Genomic DNA, 18,825 nt, shown 5'->3' with positions numbered 1-18,825 from the left:
ATATATGTATACACACACATACATATATGTATATATGTATACACACACACACACATATATAAATTATTTCTATGAGCCTGATGGGCAGGGCTGACCGGAGCTGGAAAGGTTAGGACATGGGACTCCAGGGGCCTTCAAGAGCAGGCTCAAGTTTGCTCAGTGGGAATCCAATGAAGAAGACTGTTTTAGTATTCTAGGTGGGAGATAGTGAAAGGTTTAATAAAAACAGTACAATGAAACAGTCTTCCTGAGCTAGAATTGTCTTGACTCAGTGACCAGTTAATGGAATCCCATCTCACCTAGCATTATTTTTCTCAGACCTCTCTTTCCAAAGCACAGCTTGGGTCATGGTTTTCCCCAGCTCAGATACTGTCCATAGCTCTCAGTTACCTACAAGGGGAAGCCTGAGCTCCTAGCCTGGCACTGAAAGCCTTTGAGAGCAGGCAGCATCCTTTCTGTCCAGCCTTATTGTCCAAAACTCTCAAACACACATCCTTCTCCTTCCTAGGTCAGGTGGTTTCTTTACTGTGCCACAAGTGCCCACTACCATGCATTTGGTCCTGTGGCCCTTTTTGTTTGGAATGCTTATCCTTTTCTCTATTAGCAATCTCAGTTCATCTCTCAAATCCTGTTTATGTGGTTCAAATTTCATTACTTGCACAGCACATCATCTTGCCTAAAATGTGAACTCCCTCTTTCCTGAAGTCTGTTAAAACAAAGAACATTTCTAGTAAGCACTTAAAAGGTACTAGGCACTACCTTTTTTTTTTTTTTTTTTTTTTTAATTTATTCTCAAGTTAACATACAGTGTAGTCTTGGCTTCAGGAGAAGATTCCAGTAATTCATTACTTACACATAACACCCAGTGCTCATGCCAACACAGGCACTACCTTCCTAACTTGATCCTCCCTTCTGTCTGTTAAGGTGGGTGTTATTACTCCCATTTTATGGGTGAGGAAACCGAGGTTCAGAGGGATACAGTCACAGGGTGAGGAAAGGTAGTCAGGATTTAGACCAAGTCTGTCTGAGCCCAAAGGTGGTCTTTTTAGTGTTCCACTGAGTTAGTGATTTGAACCAAAAAACCCAGGGCCTTGGTCTCCCTCTCTCCCTCTCCATCTGAAGGACCAGTCCATTTTTCTTAAAAAGGGTTGGGGAGGGGATGCCTGGGTAGCTCAGTCAGTTTAGCATTCCACTCTAGATCTCAGCTCAGGTCTGGATCTCAGGGTCATGAATTGGAGCCCCGCATCAGTGCTATGTTGGGCTCCTTGTTGGGCCTGAAGCCTACTTAAAAAAAAAAAAAGACCAGCCCATTACAGGAGAGGGGCCTTTTGGGTCTCAGAAATAGAGCATATTTTGGGTATGATGGTGCTGGTGGGCTCACAAGCTGTGTTTGGTGAGAGAGCTATGTTGCCCCTTCTCACACTCCCTTACTTTCCTTGCTTGACTCTTAGGGAGATGGCTTCCTCAGGAATCTATAAGCTGGATAACAGGAAACCTTATTTGAACAACTGCTTTCCAGCCAAAAATCTCCTTCGGATGCCAGAAGAAGGTCAGGTGACTTCTCTAATTGATACTTGGGCTTCAATTGACACCTTTCTCCTACTTCAGAGTGACTCTCATATCGACTCCTTTCTCTCCAACCCAATTTACTCCTCTCCCCTGCTCTACCCAACCTCATCCCTTCCCATCCATTTTCTCTCTGAATTCTCAGGGAGCTTTCTAAGTGCACATCTAACTATAGTGTTCCCTTCTCTTCAGTTACTTCTCATTGCTGGCTTCTTTACCTGATATTCTGTACTCAGAGTCTAACCTTCCCTTATCCTTTGCTACAACCCCATTCCTTTACATGTGCCCTATTCTGTAGTGTTTTCTTTTCACATAGCTTGTTTTATTTGCCCAGAATGTTCCAGCTATCATTCTAGTTATCCAGACTTTTTCCCATCCCATAAGACCCAGCTCTTCCAGTAAGCTGTGTCTAGCTACTCCAGCCCTCAGTGACCATCCTCTCTTATGAGCGTCTTCTTCTCTGTGTTTATTATTTGTTGAGTAATCATATTCTGCCAAGCTCCTAAATAAAATGGCTAAATAAAATGACTCTGCTAAGTAGTTTTTCACACATTCATCTAGTTAAAAACTCCCATGGGGCAGGGACTCCTCATAACACTGAGCAGAGCCCTACGGATGCAACACTGCCAAGAAGCAGGAGTTGACTAGATTGAATTTGTTACTTTGAAAGGGTAGAGCAAGGGGGAAGTACTCCTTGTTTACTCCAGATGAAATGACTTGCTAGTTATTCTGTATGTGGAATACTGGAAGAACTTTCTCCTCCAATCCATCCTCCCCACTTCTCTAGAGTGATTTGTTTTTTCATGTAGAGACCTTCTTTGGCCACCTACAAACGCTCCTGTGGGGCTCTCAGTATGAGCTCATAATTTTATACCCACACCCCCTTAACACACACAGAGAGATAGATAGAGAAATAAATATAGCCATGTGCATCTGCGTGTTAGTACATGTATGTATATTTCCTAGGCTACTGAGAGCAGTGACACCTCAGTTGCAAAGAGTATACCTGCTGCCTAGATCTTGGTTTCTGAATAGGATTCTCCAGTAAAAGAGCCGGGGCTCCTCAGAGAAAACATTGTTTCCAGGGCTGGGGCCAGAAAAATACAAATTGTACCTGGAACGTTGTATAGTAATAGAAAGTACAGAAGTGCTCAGAAAAATAAGGAGGGCGTATAAGAAGGACATAGGAGCTAACCTGAAGAAGCTCCCAGTGGCCAAAGCTGGGACAACCTAAACAACAAAATAAATAAAGGTAGAATTGGGTTGTAAATAAATATGCATGAGCCCATACTGATAAAAATAAATATTTGAATATTTAAATAAGTGTAGGAAAAGGAACAACTCTTCCTACAGTAGAATTTCAGTTAATGTATGAAGAAGGAATGAAGGAAATAGAAAATCACTGTTAAAACATCACAATAATACTTTTTACAGATAAGAAGCTTCTATGGTTGTGTATCAGGATTCTCCAGAGAAATAGAACCAATAGGATATGTATTTATATCCTACTCATTCTGTTTCCATATACATATGTGTATTATGGAATTGGCTTATGAAATTATGCTGGCATAATTATGAATAATATGCTGGCAAGACTGAAATCTGTAGGGAAGATCTGATGCTGAGGTCTTAAGGCAACAGTTTTTCCTCCTTTGGAAAACCTCAGGTTTTGCTTTTAAGTTTTTTCAACTGATTGAGTGAGGCCCATGTACATTATTGAGGATAGTCTCCTTTACTTAAAGTCAACTGATTGCAGATGTTAGCCACATCTACAAAATACGTTGACAGCAACACCTAGATTAGTGTTTGATTGAATAACTGTTTACCATAGCCTAGCCAATTGACATATAAAATCAACCATCACAGATGCTAGAATTAGTGGGTCAAAGTATGGTGAGGAACAGGACATTTGCATAGTCTCAAGGTATCTTTATTAATTACAAAGTGAAAAATAATAACTTCTCAGTAGGGAAGTTGGAACCAACACCCTAACCAAGTGATCAAAATTAACATCACCAGTAATCAGATATATTGATATCATCTGTCATCTGATATCATGCACTGTGAAGGGCACAGCATCACTTCTGTGCTAGTTTTGCCAAAGCACAGAACCTTAGTCTAATTATAGGAAAGCATACAACAAATTCAAATTGAGGGACATTCTATAAAATAATTGACCAGTCCTCTTCAAAAGTGTCAAGATCACATAAGAAAAAAAGAAAGACTGAAGAAGTGTCACAGATTGGGAGATTCTAAGGAGACATGACAACTAAATGAAATGTGAGATACCCTGGAAACAGAAAGGGGACATTAGTGAGAAAACTGGCAAAATTCAAAGGAGGCTTTGGATTAGTTACTGATGTACCAGTGTTAATTTTTTGCCTTCAATCATTATGATTATTTAAGATGTTAACATTGGGGGAACTGGGTGAAACCTGTAGAGAAACTATCATTTTCACAACTTTTCTAGAAGTCTTATGTCATCTCACAATGAAAAAATACAGTGGGGGGAACATTCCCATGGGTACTCTTTGTGCTAAAAGTCTACCCCTTTAAAACTCAAGCTTCTTGGGATACCTGGGTGGTTCAGTTAGTTAAGCGTCCTACTAGGTCATAATCTCCCAGTTCATGAGATCGAGCCCCCTGTCAGTCTCTGTAGTGTCAGAAAGATTCTCTCGCTTGCTGTCTCATAAAGAACAAACAAACAAAAATCAAAAAACCAATCTCCTTATTCTGATCCTCCAGACCTTTTCTGATCTGAGTCTGCTGACCTCCTTAGCCTCATCTCTTTTCCCTCATGTTCATCTTCTACACAGTTTGAGCCTTACTTTCTGGTCATGTTGGGAATTTGGGCACTAACTCACACTGGAGTCTCTGGGAGGGCTATTAGAATAGGACAAAGGTCTATGCCCCAGATGGGGACAACCCTGAGAAATGGATTATCTGGAATGTCAGGCCCAGAGTGGGAGTGGGAGATGGTTCATGGCAGACATAGGGCAGGAGCTGCATCCAAGAGGCAGGTTGAGTCAGGGCAAGCCCCTGAAGCAGGATAGTGGACTATGAGGACAGGGAGTCAATGCTCAGAGGCACTGAGCTGATTCCCACAGCTCTGTGCTGTTCTTCTGCGTGCTCCTGATCTTTTTGCTTCTGGGTACTTCTTGTGCTCTTCCCTCTGCCCAGGATACCTGTCTTTTCCATTGCCATCTAGTCAACCTTAAACTTACTAGCTTTGCCTAGGCTGGTAGCTCCCCTTTCAGTGCTTTTACAGTACCCCTTCTATTATTAAGCTCTTTGAGTCAGGGCCTCTGTCTTACTCATCTCCACAGCCCTAGCTCCTAGAACAATGTTGATGCTCAGAAAAGGTCTGGATGAGTAATTGTGGGTAGGGGTTATGGCTCAGCATTTATTCAGCCATACTCACAATATGGGAAATTCTACGTAGGCCTTGGGAATACTGTGACGAATCAAAGTCTCTGCAGGGCAAAGCAGACAAAAAACAAGCAAACAAAATAATTACAGATTGCAATGAATGCCTTGGAACAAATAAACTGATGTAGGAGGGCACAGATTCTAGAATGTTGTCATGATTTGTTAGGTGAACTTACTAGTAAACCTCATATTCTTTTTTGCTTACACAAATTTTTGAGTTCTTAACACAGTAAAATGTATTGAGTTTTTTTTAAGTGCCAACTGTCCTATCATTTTCTTTTGGCGTGGAGTCCAATGCAGGGCTTAAACTCACAACCCTGAGATCAGGGCCTAAGCTGAGATCAAGAGTTGAACATGTTAACTGACTGAGCCATCAGGCACCCCAGAACTGTCATCTTCTTATCCTGAGCTCCTAATACAACCTTTCCCCTATAATAATGGGATCCAAGATAAAGTCCAGCAAAATGGAGCCTGATGAGTTGACTCCACTCATTTAGCTTTAGCCAAGAGATGAGAGATGGGAGAGTAGCCAGTGTAGGAAAGAATAATCAAGTCTGCTGAGGAGAGTCAGAGAAAGCTTTGTAAAACAGGAAATACTTGGTCTGGGGTCTTAAAAGGAAAGTTAGCATTTAGAGACAAAAGTGTGGAGGAAGGAATTGAGGAGGTCATTCCACCTCTTTGAGTCTTAGCCTTTTCATCTGTAAAACGGGGACAGTAACATGTCTTTCAGTGGGGTTTGGGGCCAATTAAATGAGGTGGGTATGCAGACACACCTCACCAGCAGCAGCACAGTATCTGGTGCATATCAGGTAATGTGGAGCTATTTTTGGTTTTGGTATTACAGGTAAATACTCTGTAAGCACACTAGTTGTAGCTTTTAGGGGAGTTTGCTCCTTCTCATTTTTCTGATCTTCTCAACAGGCCGAGGACACTGGTTAGTGGCTCGGAAATGTAACCTCAAGAAGCAGCCCAAGAATGTGCTTGAGGCACCAGCTGAAGGTCAGGAAAGCCAGAAGAAGGTTTCTTTTGAGGTCAGGGGGAAGAAAGGGTCTCTACATGAAAAACAAGAGGATGTTCCTGGACACATACTGGACCAGGCTTTTCTGGTGAGAGTGAATATATCCTGGAGTGGCTGGCAGCATCAGCTGATGACTGTCTTGATGGGAGACAAGGACTTGCCCTGTTCCACTCTGGTACAACTCCCCCCAACCCACCCCAAACTATTAGAGTGATCTTGGCTGAGTACAGTCAGGATGATGAAGGGACCCAAAGCTTTCTTTACATGTAAGCTTTCTTTATATCCACCTTGTGAGATAGGTATTATTGTCCCTATTATGTTGTTGCCAGTGTGCAGATGGGAAAACTGAGACCCCAAGAGGTAATATGCCTTGGCCATGGTCCCATAGCTAATAATTAGAACTCTGGTCTATTCATTATTAGAACTACTCAGGATGAGAACTCTGGTCTACTGACTCCAAAGCCTGTGCCTTTATAATACATCAGGTAAAAACTCAATTTAATTGAGTTAGAAAGGCAAAGGAGTAGGTCAGGGGAACAGTAAATTGAAAATCCCATTCCTGTACCTGGTAGAGGGTGGAGATTCCCGTTTTCCAGAAATGGGGGGACTGGGGAAATTCCACACTCCACAGACTTTGTCCTTTGGGTTTAGTATCTCACTGAAGTCTAGGGGAGCTGATCAGATAGTACCTAGTACCTGGGGCAGGCTTTACGAAGAAGACCGGGGTGACTGTATTGGAGACCAGCCAGGTAGATCACATCTGCTCTGTGCAATGCCTCGGTGGCTTGGCAAAGAAAGACACATTTGTAAACCAATATTAATATCTAGTCCAGTTTGTCTAACTCCCTATGAAGAACTCTCCAGCATTCTACTCTGTTCTCAGGCTCTACTTATGGTTCTCAAGAGGTGGCTTTCTACACAGATCAGATGTTTAAAGAGAGCTTTGAGGAGGAAGCTCTGAGGTTGCATCTCACCTCAAGTGGGTAGTGTAAGCTTTTTGCAGAGTCCCATGGTATTTCCTTCATCACAATGTCCACTTCTCACTGGGGGGTGCGGAGGACTGAAACAACAGTACTGAGGAAGGGCAGAAACGCTTACTATAGTAGTCTTCTTTTCCCTTTTGTTTCTCATGACATATATATTCCCACATTAATCGACATGGTTTGTTACCCATGTTGCTCCTTTATATGGCAGAAGCAATACGGTGTTTTTCAGAGTGATGGGATACTTACCTATCTGCTGGATAGTTTTACTTGAATGTTCCACTGGCACCTCATATTGAGCTGTGCCAATCCCCTTACTCCAAGTCCCAAGACATACCCCTTTTCTTTTTACTATACTGCCTCAGTAATGGCACCAAGCCAGTAACTTGGGGTTAGCTCGACACTTGCCTCTCCCTTACCACCCCACTCCCACCACTACCAAGCCTGGCACTTCTATTAAATAGTTTTAAAATCTTTATTTTCCTAATCACCACTGTCTCTACCCTAATCTGAACAACCATCATTTTTTATTAGATTAATTCAATGACCTCCTAACTAGTTTGAACCAACTAGGATGCTTTTATTTCACATAAAAGAAGCCAGGGGCATTGTTATTCCAGGGTAGGCGAGTTTAGTGTTAAAGGCCCAGATTCCTTCATCTTTCTGCTCTTATTTCCTTAGCATGTTAACTTGTCCTCTTGGGCTGATTGCCTTCATGATCCCAAGATGGCTGCAGCAACTCCAGTCATCACATACAAAGAATGACATGCAGAGGTACAAAAAGGATTGTCACTGTCTTATTTATATTTTCATAAATAAGAAAGAGCTCCCCAGAACTGGCCTCCCACCCCCAGTAGCCAGTGTCTGTTTCATTGGCTAGACCTATATCATAGGTCCCAACAGTCATTAGTTAGGGGAACATGACCTCCAAGCTTGAATTAGACAGTCAGGACTTATCCTTGGAGCTTGGGCCTAAGGACACATCCACTCAGAGAAGTGTGAATAACTTTGGGATTCTTTAATATGGAAGTAGTAGAGAACTAGCTCTAGGGAAGGTAATTAACAATGTCTGGTGTATTGGTCTCTCATAATCTTTTCTGTGTGTAGTGGACAAAGCTATTTTTATAAAATTGCTGTCAGCTCTTGCAAAAAAAAAAAGTCTGTTAGCTTTCCACTGACTGTAGAACAAAATCCACACTCCTTTACACAGTCAGTATGGACCCAGGTGATCCAGTGGCTGCCTCCCTTGCCTTGTTGTTTTTCATCCTCTCAAAAGCACCTGGCTGTTTCTTGCCCTGATAGCTTTCACAGGCCTGCCACCCACTTCCATGGGACCAACTCCTACTTACCTTTTGGGTCTCACCTGAAATAGTACTTCCTCAACTAAATATTTCCTCACTTTCATACTGAGGTTAGGGCCTTCCGTTATTGTCTCCTGTAGCATCTTGAATTTCTCCTTTAAAATATTTATCACATTTAGGGGTGCCTGGCTGGCTCAGTCAGTAGAGCATCTGACTCTTGATCTCAGGGTCGTGAGTTTGAGCCCCATGTTGTGTGTAGAAATTACTTAAAATAAATCTGTAAAAAATAAGTGTCACATTTATAAATACTTGCTACTTGGCTTCCATGCTGTTATTAGAATATAAAATGCTTAATTCCATGCCTACACACAATAGATGCTATAACAAAATTATTAACAGAAAAAAGAGTGAAGTTTGGTCAAACAGAAATAGAAGCTCCAATATTGAGATTGTCTTCAAACTTTTTACTTATAAGGAGCAACATATGGTAGTCAAAAGAGCACAGAGTGGATTCAAATCATCTATCACTTACTGCCTGTGGGACCTTAGGCAAGGCATTTTTTCTCTCTTAACCTTATTTCTCTCATTTAAAAAGGAAAATGATCATACTTATGTCAAAGGGTTTAGTTAGGATTAGAAGAAAATGTATTGATATATTTAGCACAATACATGGCTCAAAGTAATGCTTAGTAAATATTTAGTGAATTAAAGAGTGAACAAATGAACAAATAATAAATTATTATACATGTAGTGAGACTGGTAAAGCCCCAGAAATACAGATTTTTTTTTTTTTAAAGAATCAGGTAGAAAAAGTGGGGCTCAGAAAAGACAGGGAAGGAACAGAGATGAAGGGATCCTCCTAAGAACGCTATAAAGTCAGTGTGACTATCCCCATCTTGCAGATGGGAAACTTAGAGGTAGAAGGGCTGAGGTGGCAGCTCTGTTCTGAGCAACTCCCAAAGCCCATGCTCTTTGCACTGTACCACGCCGCCTTTCTCAACAGGGGGTCATTTGTTGTTTTGTCCAATTATTAAACTTTGTTGGGACCTTGAGAGCTGACTCTCTGCACTGTGTTCCAGCTGAAGCACCATTGTGTAAGGAAGCCATCAGACCTGTGCAACATTAACGTGAGCGGCCTGAAGTTCTCCAAGGTAGGGCCAGCCAGCAGAGATGGGATTGAGATGAGCCAGACCTGAGGTGGCTTCTGGCTGTTTGTCCTCTGTACCACCAGAGTCCCTGAGGACTAGGGACTAGGGGGTGGGGAGGGCCAAAGACTCGCTGTGTGGAAACAACATTTAGATACAATCTTTTGCTGTAAGCCATTGGCCCATGTGAGGTGAATTAAAGGAAGCAGCATTGTGGGAGTTGGTTTGAATTTGTCATAGAATTCTGTTGGGGTGACACTGAGTTCCCATCAGAAAAAATTTCTCTTAAGTTTCAATGCCAGGAGTGGTAATGGTTCTCCCAAGATGCTGGTTTGTTCTTACACACACTGTGACTCATGTAATGAATCATGTTTCTTTCTTTAAATTGGCTAATAGGTAGCCTGGAGCCACATTTGTGGCCCCCATTAGCCAATGTTTTTGCAATTATGGCAAATGTTTTTGGTTTGTAGGCCTTCCATGGCATATGACAAGCAATTGGTGGTATAATACTATACAGAAATTAAAATAAGTAAATAAGTAATGGGGCACCTGGGTGGCTCAGTCGGTTGAGCATCCGACTTCGGCTCAGGTCATGATCTCACAGCTTGTGGGTTCGAGCCCCACATCGGGCAATGTGCTGACAGCTCGGAGCCTGGAGCCTGCTTTGGACTCTGTGTTTTCCTCTCTCTCTGCACCTAACCCACTCTCATTCTGTCTCTGTCTCTCTCAAAAATAAATAAACATTAAAAAAAAATTAAAATAAGTAAATAAAATAAATCTCAAAAGAACTATGTGTATCAACACAAGTAAATCTCAAGAACATAGTGTTGAGTGAAAAAGGCAGGTTGCAGAATGACACCTACAGTATGATTTGCATATAACATAGTGTTTTAAAACATGTAAACAATACTATATATGGTTTATGGGTACATATATATAGAATACAAGTATGAAACAAGTATGAGAATGATAATCACCAGTTTAGGATAGCTGTTATCTGTGAGAGAAGGAGAAGGATACAGTTGGGGAAGGATATGGGGATGGAGGGAGGGCATGGCCAACTCTATAGTATTTCATTTCTTTAAGGAAAATTGAAGCAAAGGCCATAAAATCTTCAAATTTATTAAAGGGGGATAGTGGTTACAGGGGTCTTCAGAGTTTCATTCTCTAAACTTTTCTGTACATTTGAACTATTTCATAATAGAAAAAAAAGAAGCAGAAAAGTCATTCTGGCCCTCAGCAAGTGGGTGCTCTTTGCTAAGAATATAGCTTATCCCTGTAGGTCTTTGCTCCTTCTGATAGCAGTTCCGGAGCTTTGGCAAGGCCTCCAGGCAGGGAACAAATCTTGTGTTCTTTTGAAATGCTTTCCCACAGGCTAAGGAAAAGGACTTCAAGCATTTTCACTCGGTGATTTACATCAATGCCTCAGAAAACCTGCTGCCTTTAGGTAAGCTTTTTTTCCTGAAAACTAGCTTCTGCATCTTAGCCAGTACAGCCAGTCGCTTGTGTTAGAACTTCCCTGTCAGTCCATCCATGACTGGCTGCTCATCTCTTTTTTGGAGTGTGATAGGCTGGGTTCTGGAGAACCCCTGGACTGGGATTTCAACCTAGAGCTGGCACTACCTCCTTCAGAGCGTTTCTCTGTGAGCTGGTGCTTCTCTTCCTGTAAATGGAGATAATTCCTTTCCTTTCTTCCTCCCCAAGGTAGGATGCCTTGTAGGGTGAGATGAGACAGGTATATAAAAATGCTTTTAAGCTTATAAGAATTTCTATATGAGCATAAAGGCTTCTTGTTTAGTCAGCAAGTCCATAGCGACCCCTGCTGGGTGTCAGGACTATGTGAGTGCTTGGCTTTTAGAAATGAATGGGTCCAGTTCTGTTCTGGTGAGCTTAGTTTGTTGGGAAAAATTGGTTCAAACACAGTTATAGCAGGATATGGTAAGTGCAGTAATAGAGGGAATCAGAAAATAATATGCAAGCATATAAGCAAGACATCAACCCAGACCAGAGTGTCAGGAGAAACTTCTGAGGAAGGGGGCACTGAGCAGAGAGACCTAAAAAATGAACAGGAGCACCTCAGGAATCAGAAGGTATTTCAGGCCAATGGAGCAGACGTGGGACAGCAGTGCCTGATCAGGACCCTGCAGAGGCTTTGTATGTTTGCAAGGCATGTGAGTAGGGCAAAATGGATTCTAGAAAGCTTGGCAGGGACTAGAGTATCAAGAGCCCTGAGTTGTTGCTAATCCTGCAGGCAGAAGAGAGCCTTGAAACGCTTGTAAGTAGAGAGGCTCAGTGGTAGCCATGAAGAAAGTAAATGATAAGAAGACAGGGACCAGAAAATCTGGGAGATGATTTCATTTTTTCCAGGGGAGGGGTGGGGAGGCCTGACCTAGGCAGTTGGGGTAAGGAGGATTGCAAGAGAGATTCAGGAGAGGTAGAAATAATAGGATTTGGTAGCTACTGGGCATATGGAAAGAGGAAGGAACCAAAGGGTTCACTGAGACAGAGAACACTAGAGGAGAGTCAAGTTTAGGGGAAAATATGGTGAGGTCAGTTTTTAATGGTTGAATGTGAGGGATGTTTTTAAAGAAGCATGTGACACAGTCTCTGCCCTTGAGGAAACAGGGCGGTCTATCAGGAACATGGGCTTGAAATACAAAGGCCAATAGGCCTATGAAAAGATGCTCAACCTCACTAATAATTAACAGCATCACAATCCTATATTTTGCCTATCAAATGTTGGCAAAAATGAGGACTGATTGATGACAGCCAGCATTGATGGGGACATGGATACTTTCATATTCACTGGCAGAAGTGTAATAAATTGGGGCAACATCTTTGGAAGACAGTTTGGCAGTGTCAAAGTAGTCATTGCCTTTAATCAAGTAGTTTCACTTTCAGGAATTTATCCTACAGAAACAAACTTGTACAAGGACATTCATTGGAAACATCCTGAAATACCTACCAAGCAGTCTTTTTCTTAGGCTCTACTGAACATTCTGACTCACAAGACTGCCATAGACCCCACTTGACACCAGAAGGCTCTCAGTCATTCCATGCAGTGTCCCAGCAGCACAGCATCTGTAAGTGCTCTTCGGTGCACTCCTCACAGCAGTTCATGTAGCAGTCTGTGCCTCCATTCACAGGCCGTTCTCTGTAGCCCCCTGCTCAGGTCCAAGGTCCAAGAGAATAAGACTCTTCATTGGGTAGATGTAGGAGCCACTCTAGATTAGCAGCCTCATTCCCCACAAGAGCAAATAGCTATTGTAATACTCCATAGACATGGCTCCTAGAGTTCTTGCAAAGGACATGACTAATGATGGGAGTCACCACACATCCAAAGCCCAAAGTTATGATGCCACCTTCAGATGTTTATAGTTCATTTCTAGTTTCTCCTAGTCCAGATGTGATTTACCAGTCTGGCATCATTTTTACCACAATAATATTGCCTAACTATGTTACCATACCATTTGTTTCAGGTTACCAGGGAACAGGGCGAGAAAGTTAACCCAAAGTCCAATTCTCATACAGAAAGGGAAAAGTGTTCTTATTTTTTGTCCAGATAGCCTAAAGGCTATCGATAAGGGAATGGTGAAATAAATTAAGGTATGTCTATAATATGAAACATAATTCAGACATATGCAGATCTACCTGTTTTGACCTGGAACAATCTTTAAGCCATATCGTTAAGCAAGTCACAGTGTGTATGGTATGATTCTATTTGTGTAACAAGGTGTGTGTGTTTCACTGTACACATGAGAAAAATTCTGGAGTATTATACATGAAACTTTCAATGGTTATCTCTGGGTGTTGAGATTCAAGGGAACTTTTGTTCTTCTGTATTTTTAAACTTTTTTTGGTAGGCATGTTTTACTTTTATAATAAGAAATGACAAAGATAATTTTTAAGTGGGCTTTGGAGTTAGACATTAGATTCAATTCTTGGCCCTTTTATTTCCCAGCGATTCCATTCTAGCAAATCACTTAGCCTAGCCAAGCTTCGATTTCCTCGGCAGTAGAATGAGAGTAGTAATCCCTATTGTTCAGTGTTGTTAGAGATTTAAAGGACATATGTACAAAGCACCTGACTGCAAACCTGGCCTAACCCAGTGAGAACCCAGTAAATGACCACTGTTAACTCTGTCTTAAGGTCTTAAGGTCCTTCACAAGTAGCTGATTTTCTCTTTCTCCTGTAGAGGCATTTCATACATTTCCAGCCTTAAAGGAACTGGAGCTCGCACTTAATGGAATCAAAACCATCTACGTGAAATATGGAGACTTTAAGTTCTTGGAAGTAAGTTGGAGGTAGGGAGTTTTTGGTGCCCACCTGTTTCCTTGTAAGGAATGGGTGTAGAGGTCTCTAATGATTATAACTGGTGGGAAGGAGCTCTCTGGGCCTTTACAGCCAGACCCTTGCTTGACAGTAGTCCTCTGGTGAGGGTGGTAGGGTTGGTGGTGGTGATGAGGGTAGTGGTAGTGGCAGCAGTGATACATAGGTGACACTGTATCATACCAATGGCCATTGTACATGGTCTGGGAAAATAAATGCCAAACATCATGTCAAAGGAGTCTGTGCAAAAAAAAAAAACGAGTTTAAATAGAATACTATTGGAAGTAGAGTTTGAGGGGAGGTCTGGATCCAGTGGCAGCTAAAGAGCCTTGGAGGTTAAGTGCTAGACATAGCAGATTGGACCAGCTGAACTAGAGGCATTATGGACTGAATCCAGAGACCCATCCTGGTCTGAATGAACCAGATTGGCTCCAGTGGGCTCCGATAAAGAGGCTAAAGGCCTAGTTCATAGGCCCAGAGGGACTGTGAAATAAAACATGAATTCTATGAGATCTACAGTATACTCTTGACATTTGTACATCCATAGCTGTTCTCTAAATCTCAGATTCAAAATTACAGTAAAATTTGTTGGCATTCTTGTCGTTATCCTAAATTAAGTTTCCCGTAGTGATGTATTTTCTATGCATGTTCTCATACTTCAAGTTAATCACCTCTTCAACTTCCATGAAAACTTTAGGGCCATTTTCCACAAAGAAACAAAGCTTATGTCACTACCTCAGAGGCACTGCATGCATGGAGATTAGAGAACCACAGAATTGGAGCAAGGTGTGGGATTGGGCATCTGGCCAGGCTGATTCACTGAATAATGGACTCTTCCCCACATGTTGGCCTTATAGTAGAAGTGTTTCAGATTCAAATCTCAGCAGAATGTCTGTATGTCATAAACCTTGGGGTTGACCCCAAAGAGTTAATAACTTAAATTATTTAATGAAGGGTCAGCCACTCTTCACAAAAGCCTCACTTAGTCTTGCTAAAGAGAGAGAGAGAGAGAGTCCTTCCACAAGAGTGAATATTTCAGAGTTAATGCCCTTTGTATGCCAAAGTTTTAAAAAGTTTTAACTGCTTGGAATGGCAATCTTCCTAAAATGGATTATATGTCCTTGTGTTCTTAAAACATGCTATACTCAATGTAATGGTACTTTTTCTCCATGGTTTCAAGTCATATTGAGGATAGCAGTGATTTACTATGATTTGTAATAGGAGTGGTCCTAAGAATTGTCCAGGAAGCAGAGCTCTTAAAAGTCCAGTAAAACAGAGTGAGTGTAAATTGATAACAACTGGTGTGATTTTGTGCTGTGTTAAAAAAAAAAAATTGTATACAATATTTCAGTATAAACAGTGGAAAAGAGATTCCAGATGTTAGAGATAGCCATTAGCCAAACGGGTAGCCATTTCTGTGACGTACAGACCTGGAAGCTTCTTATAACCTTCCATTCTGGGAGTTATTTTACTTTTTAAAAGAGTAGTCATTTGAGTTCCTGTGTGTCATGCATCATGCCAGGCATCTTGTCTTCCTCACACCCACTATTTCAAACCCCTATTTCAAGTGCCAGTGGGCCATAGGAAGGGGACATGACTATAGGCTCAGACCCCACAGCTGACTAGCTTGGCTCTAATGGTTCACCGTGATTGATTCTTGGATGTCCCACTTCATAGTTTGATACCTTCTGATAAAGATTATTTATCCAGCAGACCCAGCCTTACCCAAGGGAATTTATTTACATAAGAGAGCAGACCAAAGTCAAGATGCTGAATATAAATGAGAAAAGGAAATCTCTTGGCTAATCATTTGTTTCTGTCTCTATGATTTGCAAGGTCTCTCTAAGAAAAAGCATAAAACTGTCAAAAGTCCTGAATTTGCAGTTCACAGTAATGAATACTTTGAAGTGTAATAAAACTTGATGTGACTCAGCAGATGCAGGAGGTTAGGAATCTTCTGTTCTTGTTTGCCAGAAAGGCTGCCACCAGAAGAGTAGAATTCTTCAGCAGTCAATTTCGAAAAACTTAACTTTGCCATGATTTGGTTTTCTACATTCAGGTCTGAAAAAGGCTCAGTTGGAGCCCTGCCCAAAGTCAGGAGACCTTGTTTCTTGTCTTGATTCTGCCACTACTCTGACATAGTTCCTTGGCCAACTCACTTCCCTTCTCTGGGACTTAAACTCCCCCCCTCTATAAATTCTGGGCCAGCTATGAAGTTCTGTGACCTGTGATTCTAAGGCTATTCATTTCTTTGAGCTGCCCTTAATTCTATGGAAAACAAATTTGGACCCAATATTGAATAGCCAAACCAACTAGGACAAGGGTCAGCAAACTTTTTCTGTAGGAGGCCAGACAGTGAATGTTTTAAGGTTTGTGCTCTGTATGGTCATAACTAGTCACAACTGTCATAATTAGTTCTGTTATAAAGGAAAGCAGCAATAGATACAATGTAAACAAATGAGCATGGCTGTGCTCCAATAAAACTTTATGATGCTCAAATTTGAATTGCACATAATTTTCACACATTAGTCTTTGATCTTTTTTCAACCATTTAAAAGTGTAAAAATTATTCTTAGCCCAGAGGCCCTACAAAACAGACAGCAGGATGGATGTGGCTCAGAGGCGTTAGTTTACCAACCCCTGAGCTACAACACTGATGAAACAGCTCAGTGTGGTTGGAATGGAGAGTGAAGCACAGTAGAGTGTAGTGACAGATGAGCCTGGAGAGGTGGCAGAAGAGAGACCGTGGGAAGCCTTGGAAGCCTTCCTAAGGAGTTTGAAGTATCCGGTGGATGATAGGTAGGGTTGCTGCATGAAGAATCAGTTGGAGGGAACAAGAATGAGAGATATTAAGGAGATAGAATCCATAGGTCTTATTTACTGCGCACATATGGGTACGAGGGAGAGGATTTTCCCCACCTTTACAAACTGTGATTATCCGAGCCAGCTTTCCAAGTCTTCTTCCTCGAAAGCTTCTCACTTTGCCCCTGCCAAGTGGAATCACACCTTTGTGTGAACTCTCAAAACTTGGAATTTGCTGATGGTGGCATGAACTCAGCACTCCTTTGGTGCTTGGTAGCTTTCATGGCCTGCCCAGTCTTATCAAGCCCTCTGTTATACCACAGACTCTAGTCATACCCAAACTGTTTACAGTTCTCAGAACAGGCTAGGCTACCTCTTGCCTCCTGGTTTCTGTACATGCTTCTTGCTGTACTGCATGTCTTTTTGCCCTCAACAATTTGGTGACTACCAACTAGTTTCTGAAGATAACTCAAGCATCACCTGTTCTGTGAAGCTGCTACATCCTTTGGTAGAGCTGACTATTCCTTCCTGTGTGCTTCCATTGGTCTGTGTTCAGACCTCTATCCCAGCAGCATTACTACTTAATAGATACATGTATGTATCTAGCTTTCCAACTAGGTTGTGAGCTAGCAGAAAGAGGACAGAGACTGGTACAAAGCAACCTTTGGTGTAAGGTTCTTGAATGAAAGGATGGTTATAATGATGACAGCCAACATTAACTAAGTTCTTACTAATGTGGCAAACTCATGCTAAAGGTTTTATCCACATAATTCCTCATAAGGACTCATTATTAAAGTTTATTTGAGAGAGAGCGAGCGAGCAGGGGAGGGGGCAGAAAGGGAGAAAGAGAATCCCAAGCAGGCTCCACGCTGTCAGTGCAGAGCCTGATGCCGGGCTCCAACTCACGAACTGTGAGATCATGACCTGAGCTGAAATCAAGAGTTGGACACTTAACTGACTGAGCCACACAGGCACCCCAAGGACTCATTATTATTTCTACTTTGTAGATAAGGAAGCTCAGGTTAAGTCATTTGCCCAAATCACACATTTGGCCAGTACTCAAACTCAGGTCTACAGGGACAATAATTATAACAGTGGAGTCAGACCAAACCCAGTCCTCCTCTGGTAGTGACCTACAGTCAGTTGTTTATATGTCTGACTGTGTAACACTGACATTGTCGACCAAAGACCTTGTTCCTTCACCAGCTGGATAAGATGCTGAAATTGCTCCCATATTTTTCTTTTCCTTTTTCTTTCTTTATTTTTTTAATATGAAATTTATTGTCAAATTGGTTTCCATACAACACCCAGTGCTCATCCCAACAGGTGCCCTCCTCAGTGTCCATCACCCACTTCCCCCTCCCTCCCACCCCCCCATCAACCCTCAGTTTATTCTCAGGTTTTAAGAGTCTCTTATGGTTTGGCTCCCTCCCTAAGCTTCAAAGGGTATGTATGGATGGAAGGGGAGGAGAAGAAGCAGATTTATACATAAGTGCTGAAATGAGTGTCTAGAGAGGCCCAAAAGAGAGAGAAAAAAGACTAGTTGATATCATTTATCCCAACTGCCTTTGTTTTTGCACATAGACACTCAGTTTACCGACAGGCCCCTGACCCAATTATTTCATAAGTCTAGGTGGCCTTGGTTGATAATGAGGTGAAAGTTTGGGTCATTGCCCTCATAAGCCAGTTCATTTCAGCTGATTTTTTATATGCACCTACTATGTGCAAGGTCCTATGCTAGATTACAAGGATATAGCAATAGAGGAGCATGGCCCTTGACCTGACAGTTTATGGTCTAGTCCACAACTGTGTGCCAGGACTATACTAGGTACATCCATGTACCAATATCCCTATTCTTAAGATGTGTATCCAACTATCAGATACCTGGTTGACTATGAGAAGTACCCCTAGATAAAGCACTTAACGTCAGGGGAGAGAGAGATTCCATCTGGCTGGGGGATTAGGAAAGATTTTATAAGGATGCAGCTTTTGAGTTGCCCTTTTGGGGCTTGGATTCAGACACATGGGAGAAAGGGCATTCCTGGTTGAGAGAAAAGCTCAAGCAGTTATCTCTAGGTGGGATGATGCAGGGAATGGGAAAGATGTCACTTTGGTCAGCACCACAGGACAAATCAAGATTTGCAGTGGAACTAAAGCTAGAAAATAGGCTGGGAAAGGACTATAATAGGCCTTGAATGTTAATCCAGGGAATCAAGAGGGTTTTAGGCTTGTGAGTGATGGGGCTGCCCAGA

The 18,825-nt window shown here is 41.9% G+C and overlaps 1 protein-coding gene across 10 annotated transcripts in view; it reads left to right on the top strand.

The window, feature by feature from the left end:
* The window catches only part of XRRA1 (X-ray radiation resistance associated 1), a 61,569-nt gene that overhangs the window by 4,582 nt on the left and 38,162 nt on the right, over positions 1-18,825 (top strand). For 5 of the 10 annotated variants that reach the window (XM_040489337.1, XM_040489341.1, XM_040489335.1 and 2 more), the window contains 5 exons: positions 1,452-1,549; positions 5,917-6,101; positions 9,377-9,448; positions 10,817-10,889; positions 13,638-13,735. In XM_040489337.1, coding sequence (XP_040345271.1) covers positions 1,456-1,549; positions 5,917-6,101; positions 9,377-9,448; positions 10,817-10,889; positions 13,638-13,735 — 522 coding nt within the window. In that variant the 5' untranslated portion in view covers positions 1,452-1,455. Of the gene's footprint in view, positions 1-1,451; positions 1,550-5,916; positions 6,102-9,376; positions 9,449-10,816; positions 10,890-13,637; positions 13,747-18,825 lie in introns of those variants that run through there. The other 5 variants (XM_040489339.1, XM_040489338.1, XM_040489342.1 and 2 more) reach the window with 5 other exon arrangements.

Source organism: Herpailurus yagouaroundi, unplaced genomic scaffold, assembly GCF_014898765.1.
Source record: "Herpailurus yagouaroundi ecotype Mexico unplaced genomic scaffold, PumYag 180, whole genome shotgun sequence".
NCBI lineage: Eukaryota > Metazoa > Chordata > Mammalia > Carnivora > Felidae > Herpailurus > Herpailurus yagouaroundi.
This window is presented reverse-complemented; position numbering and strand designations above follow the sequence as displayed.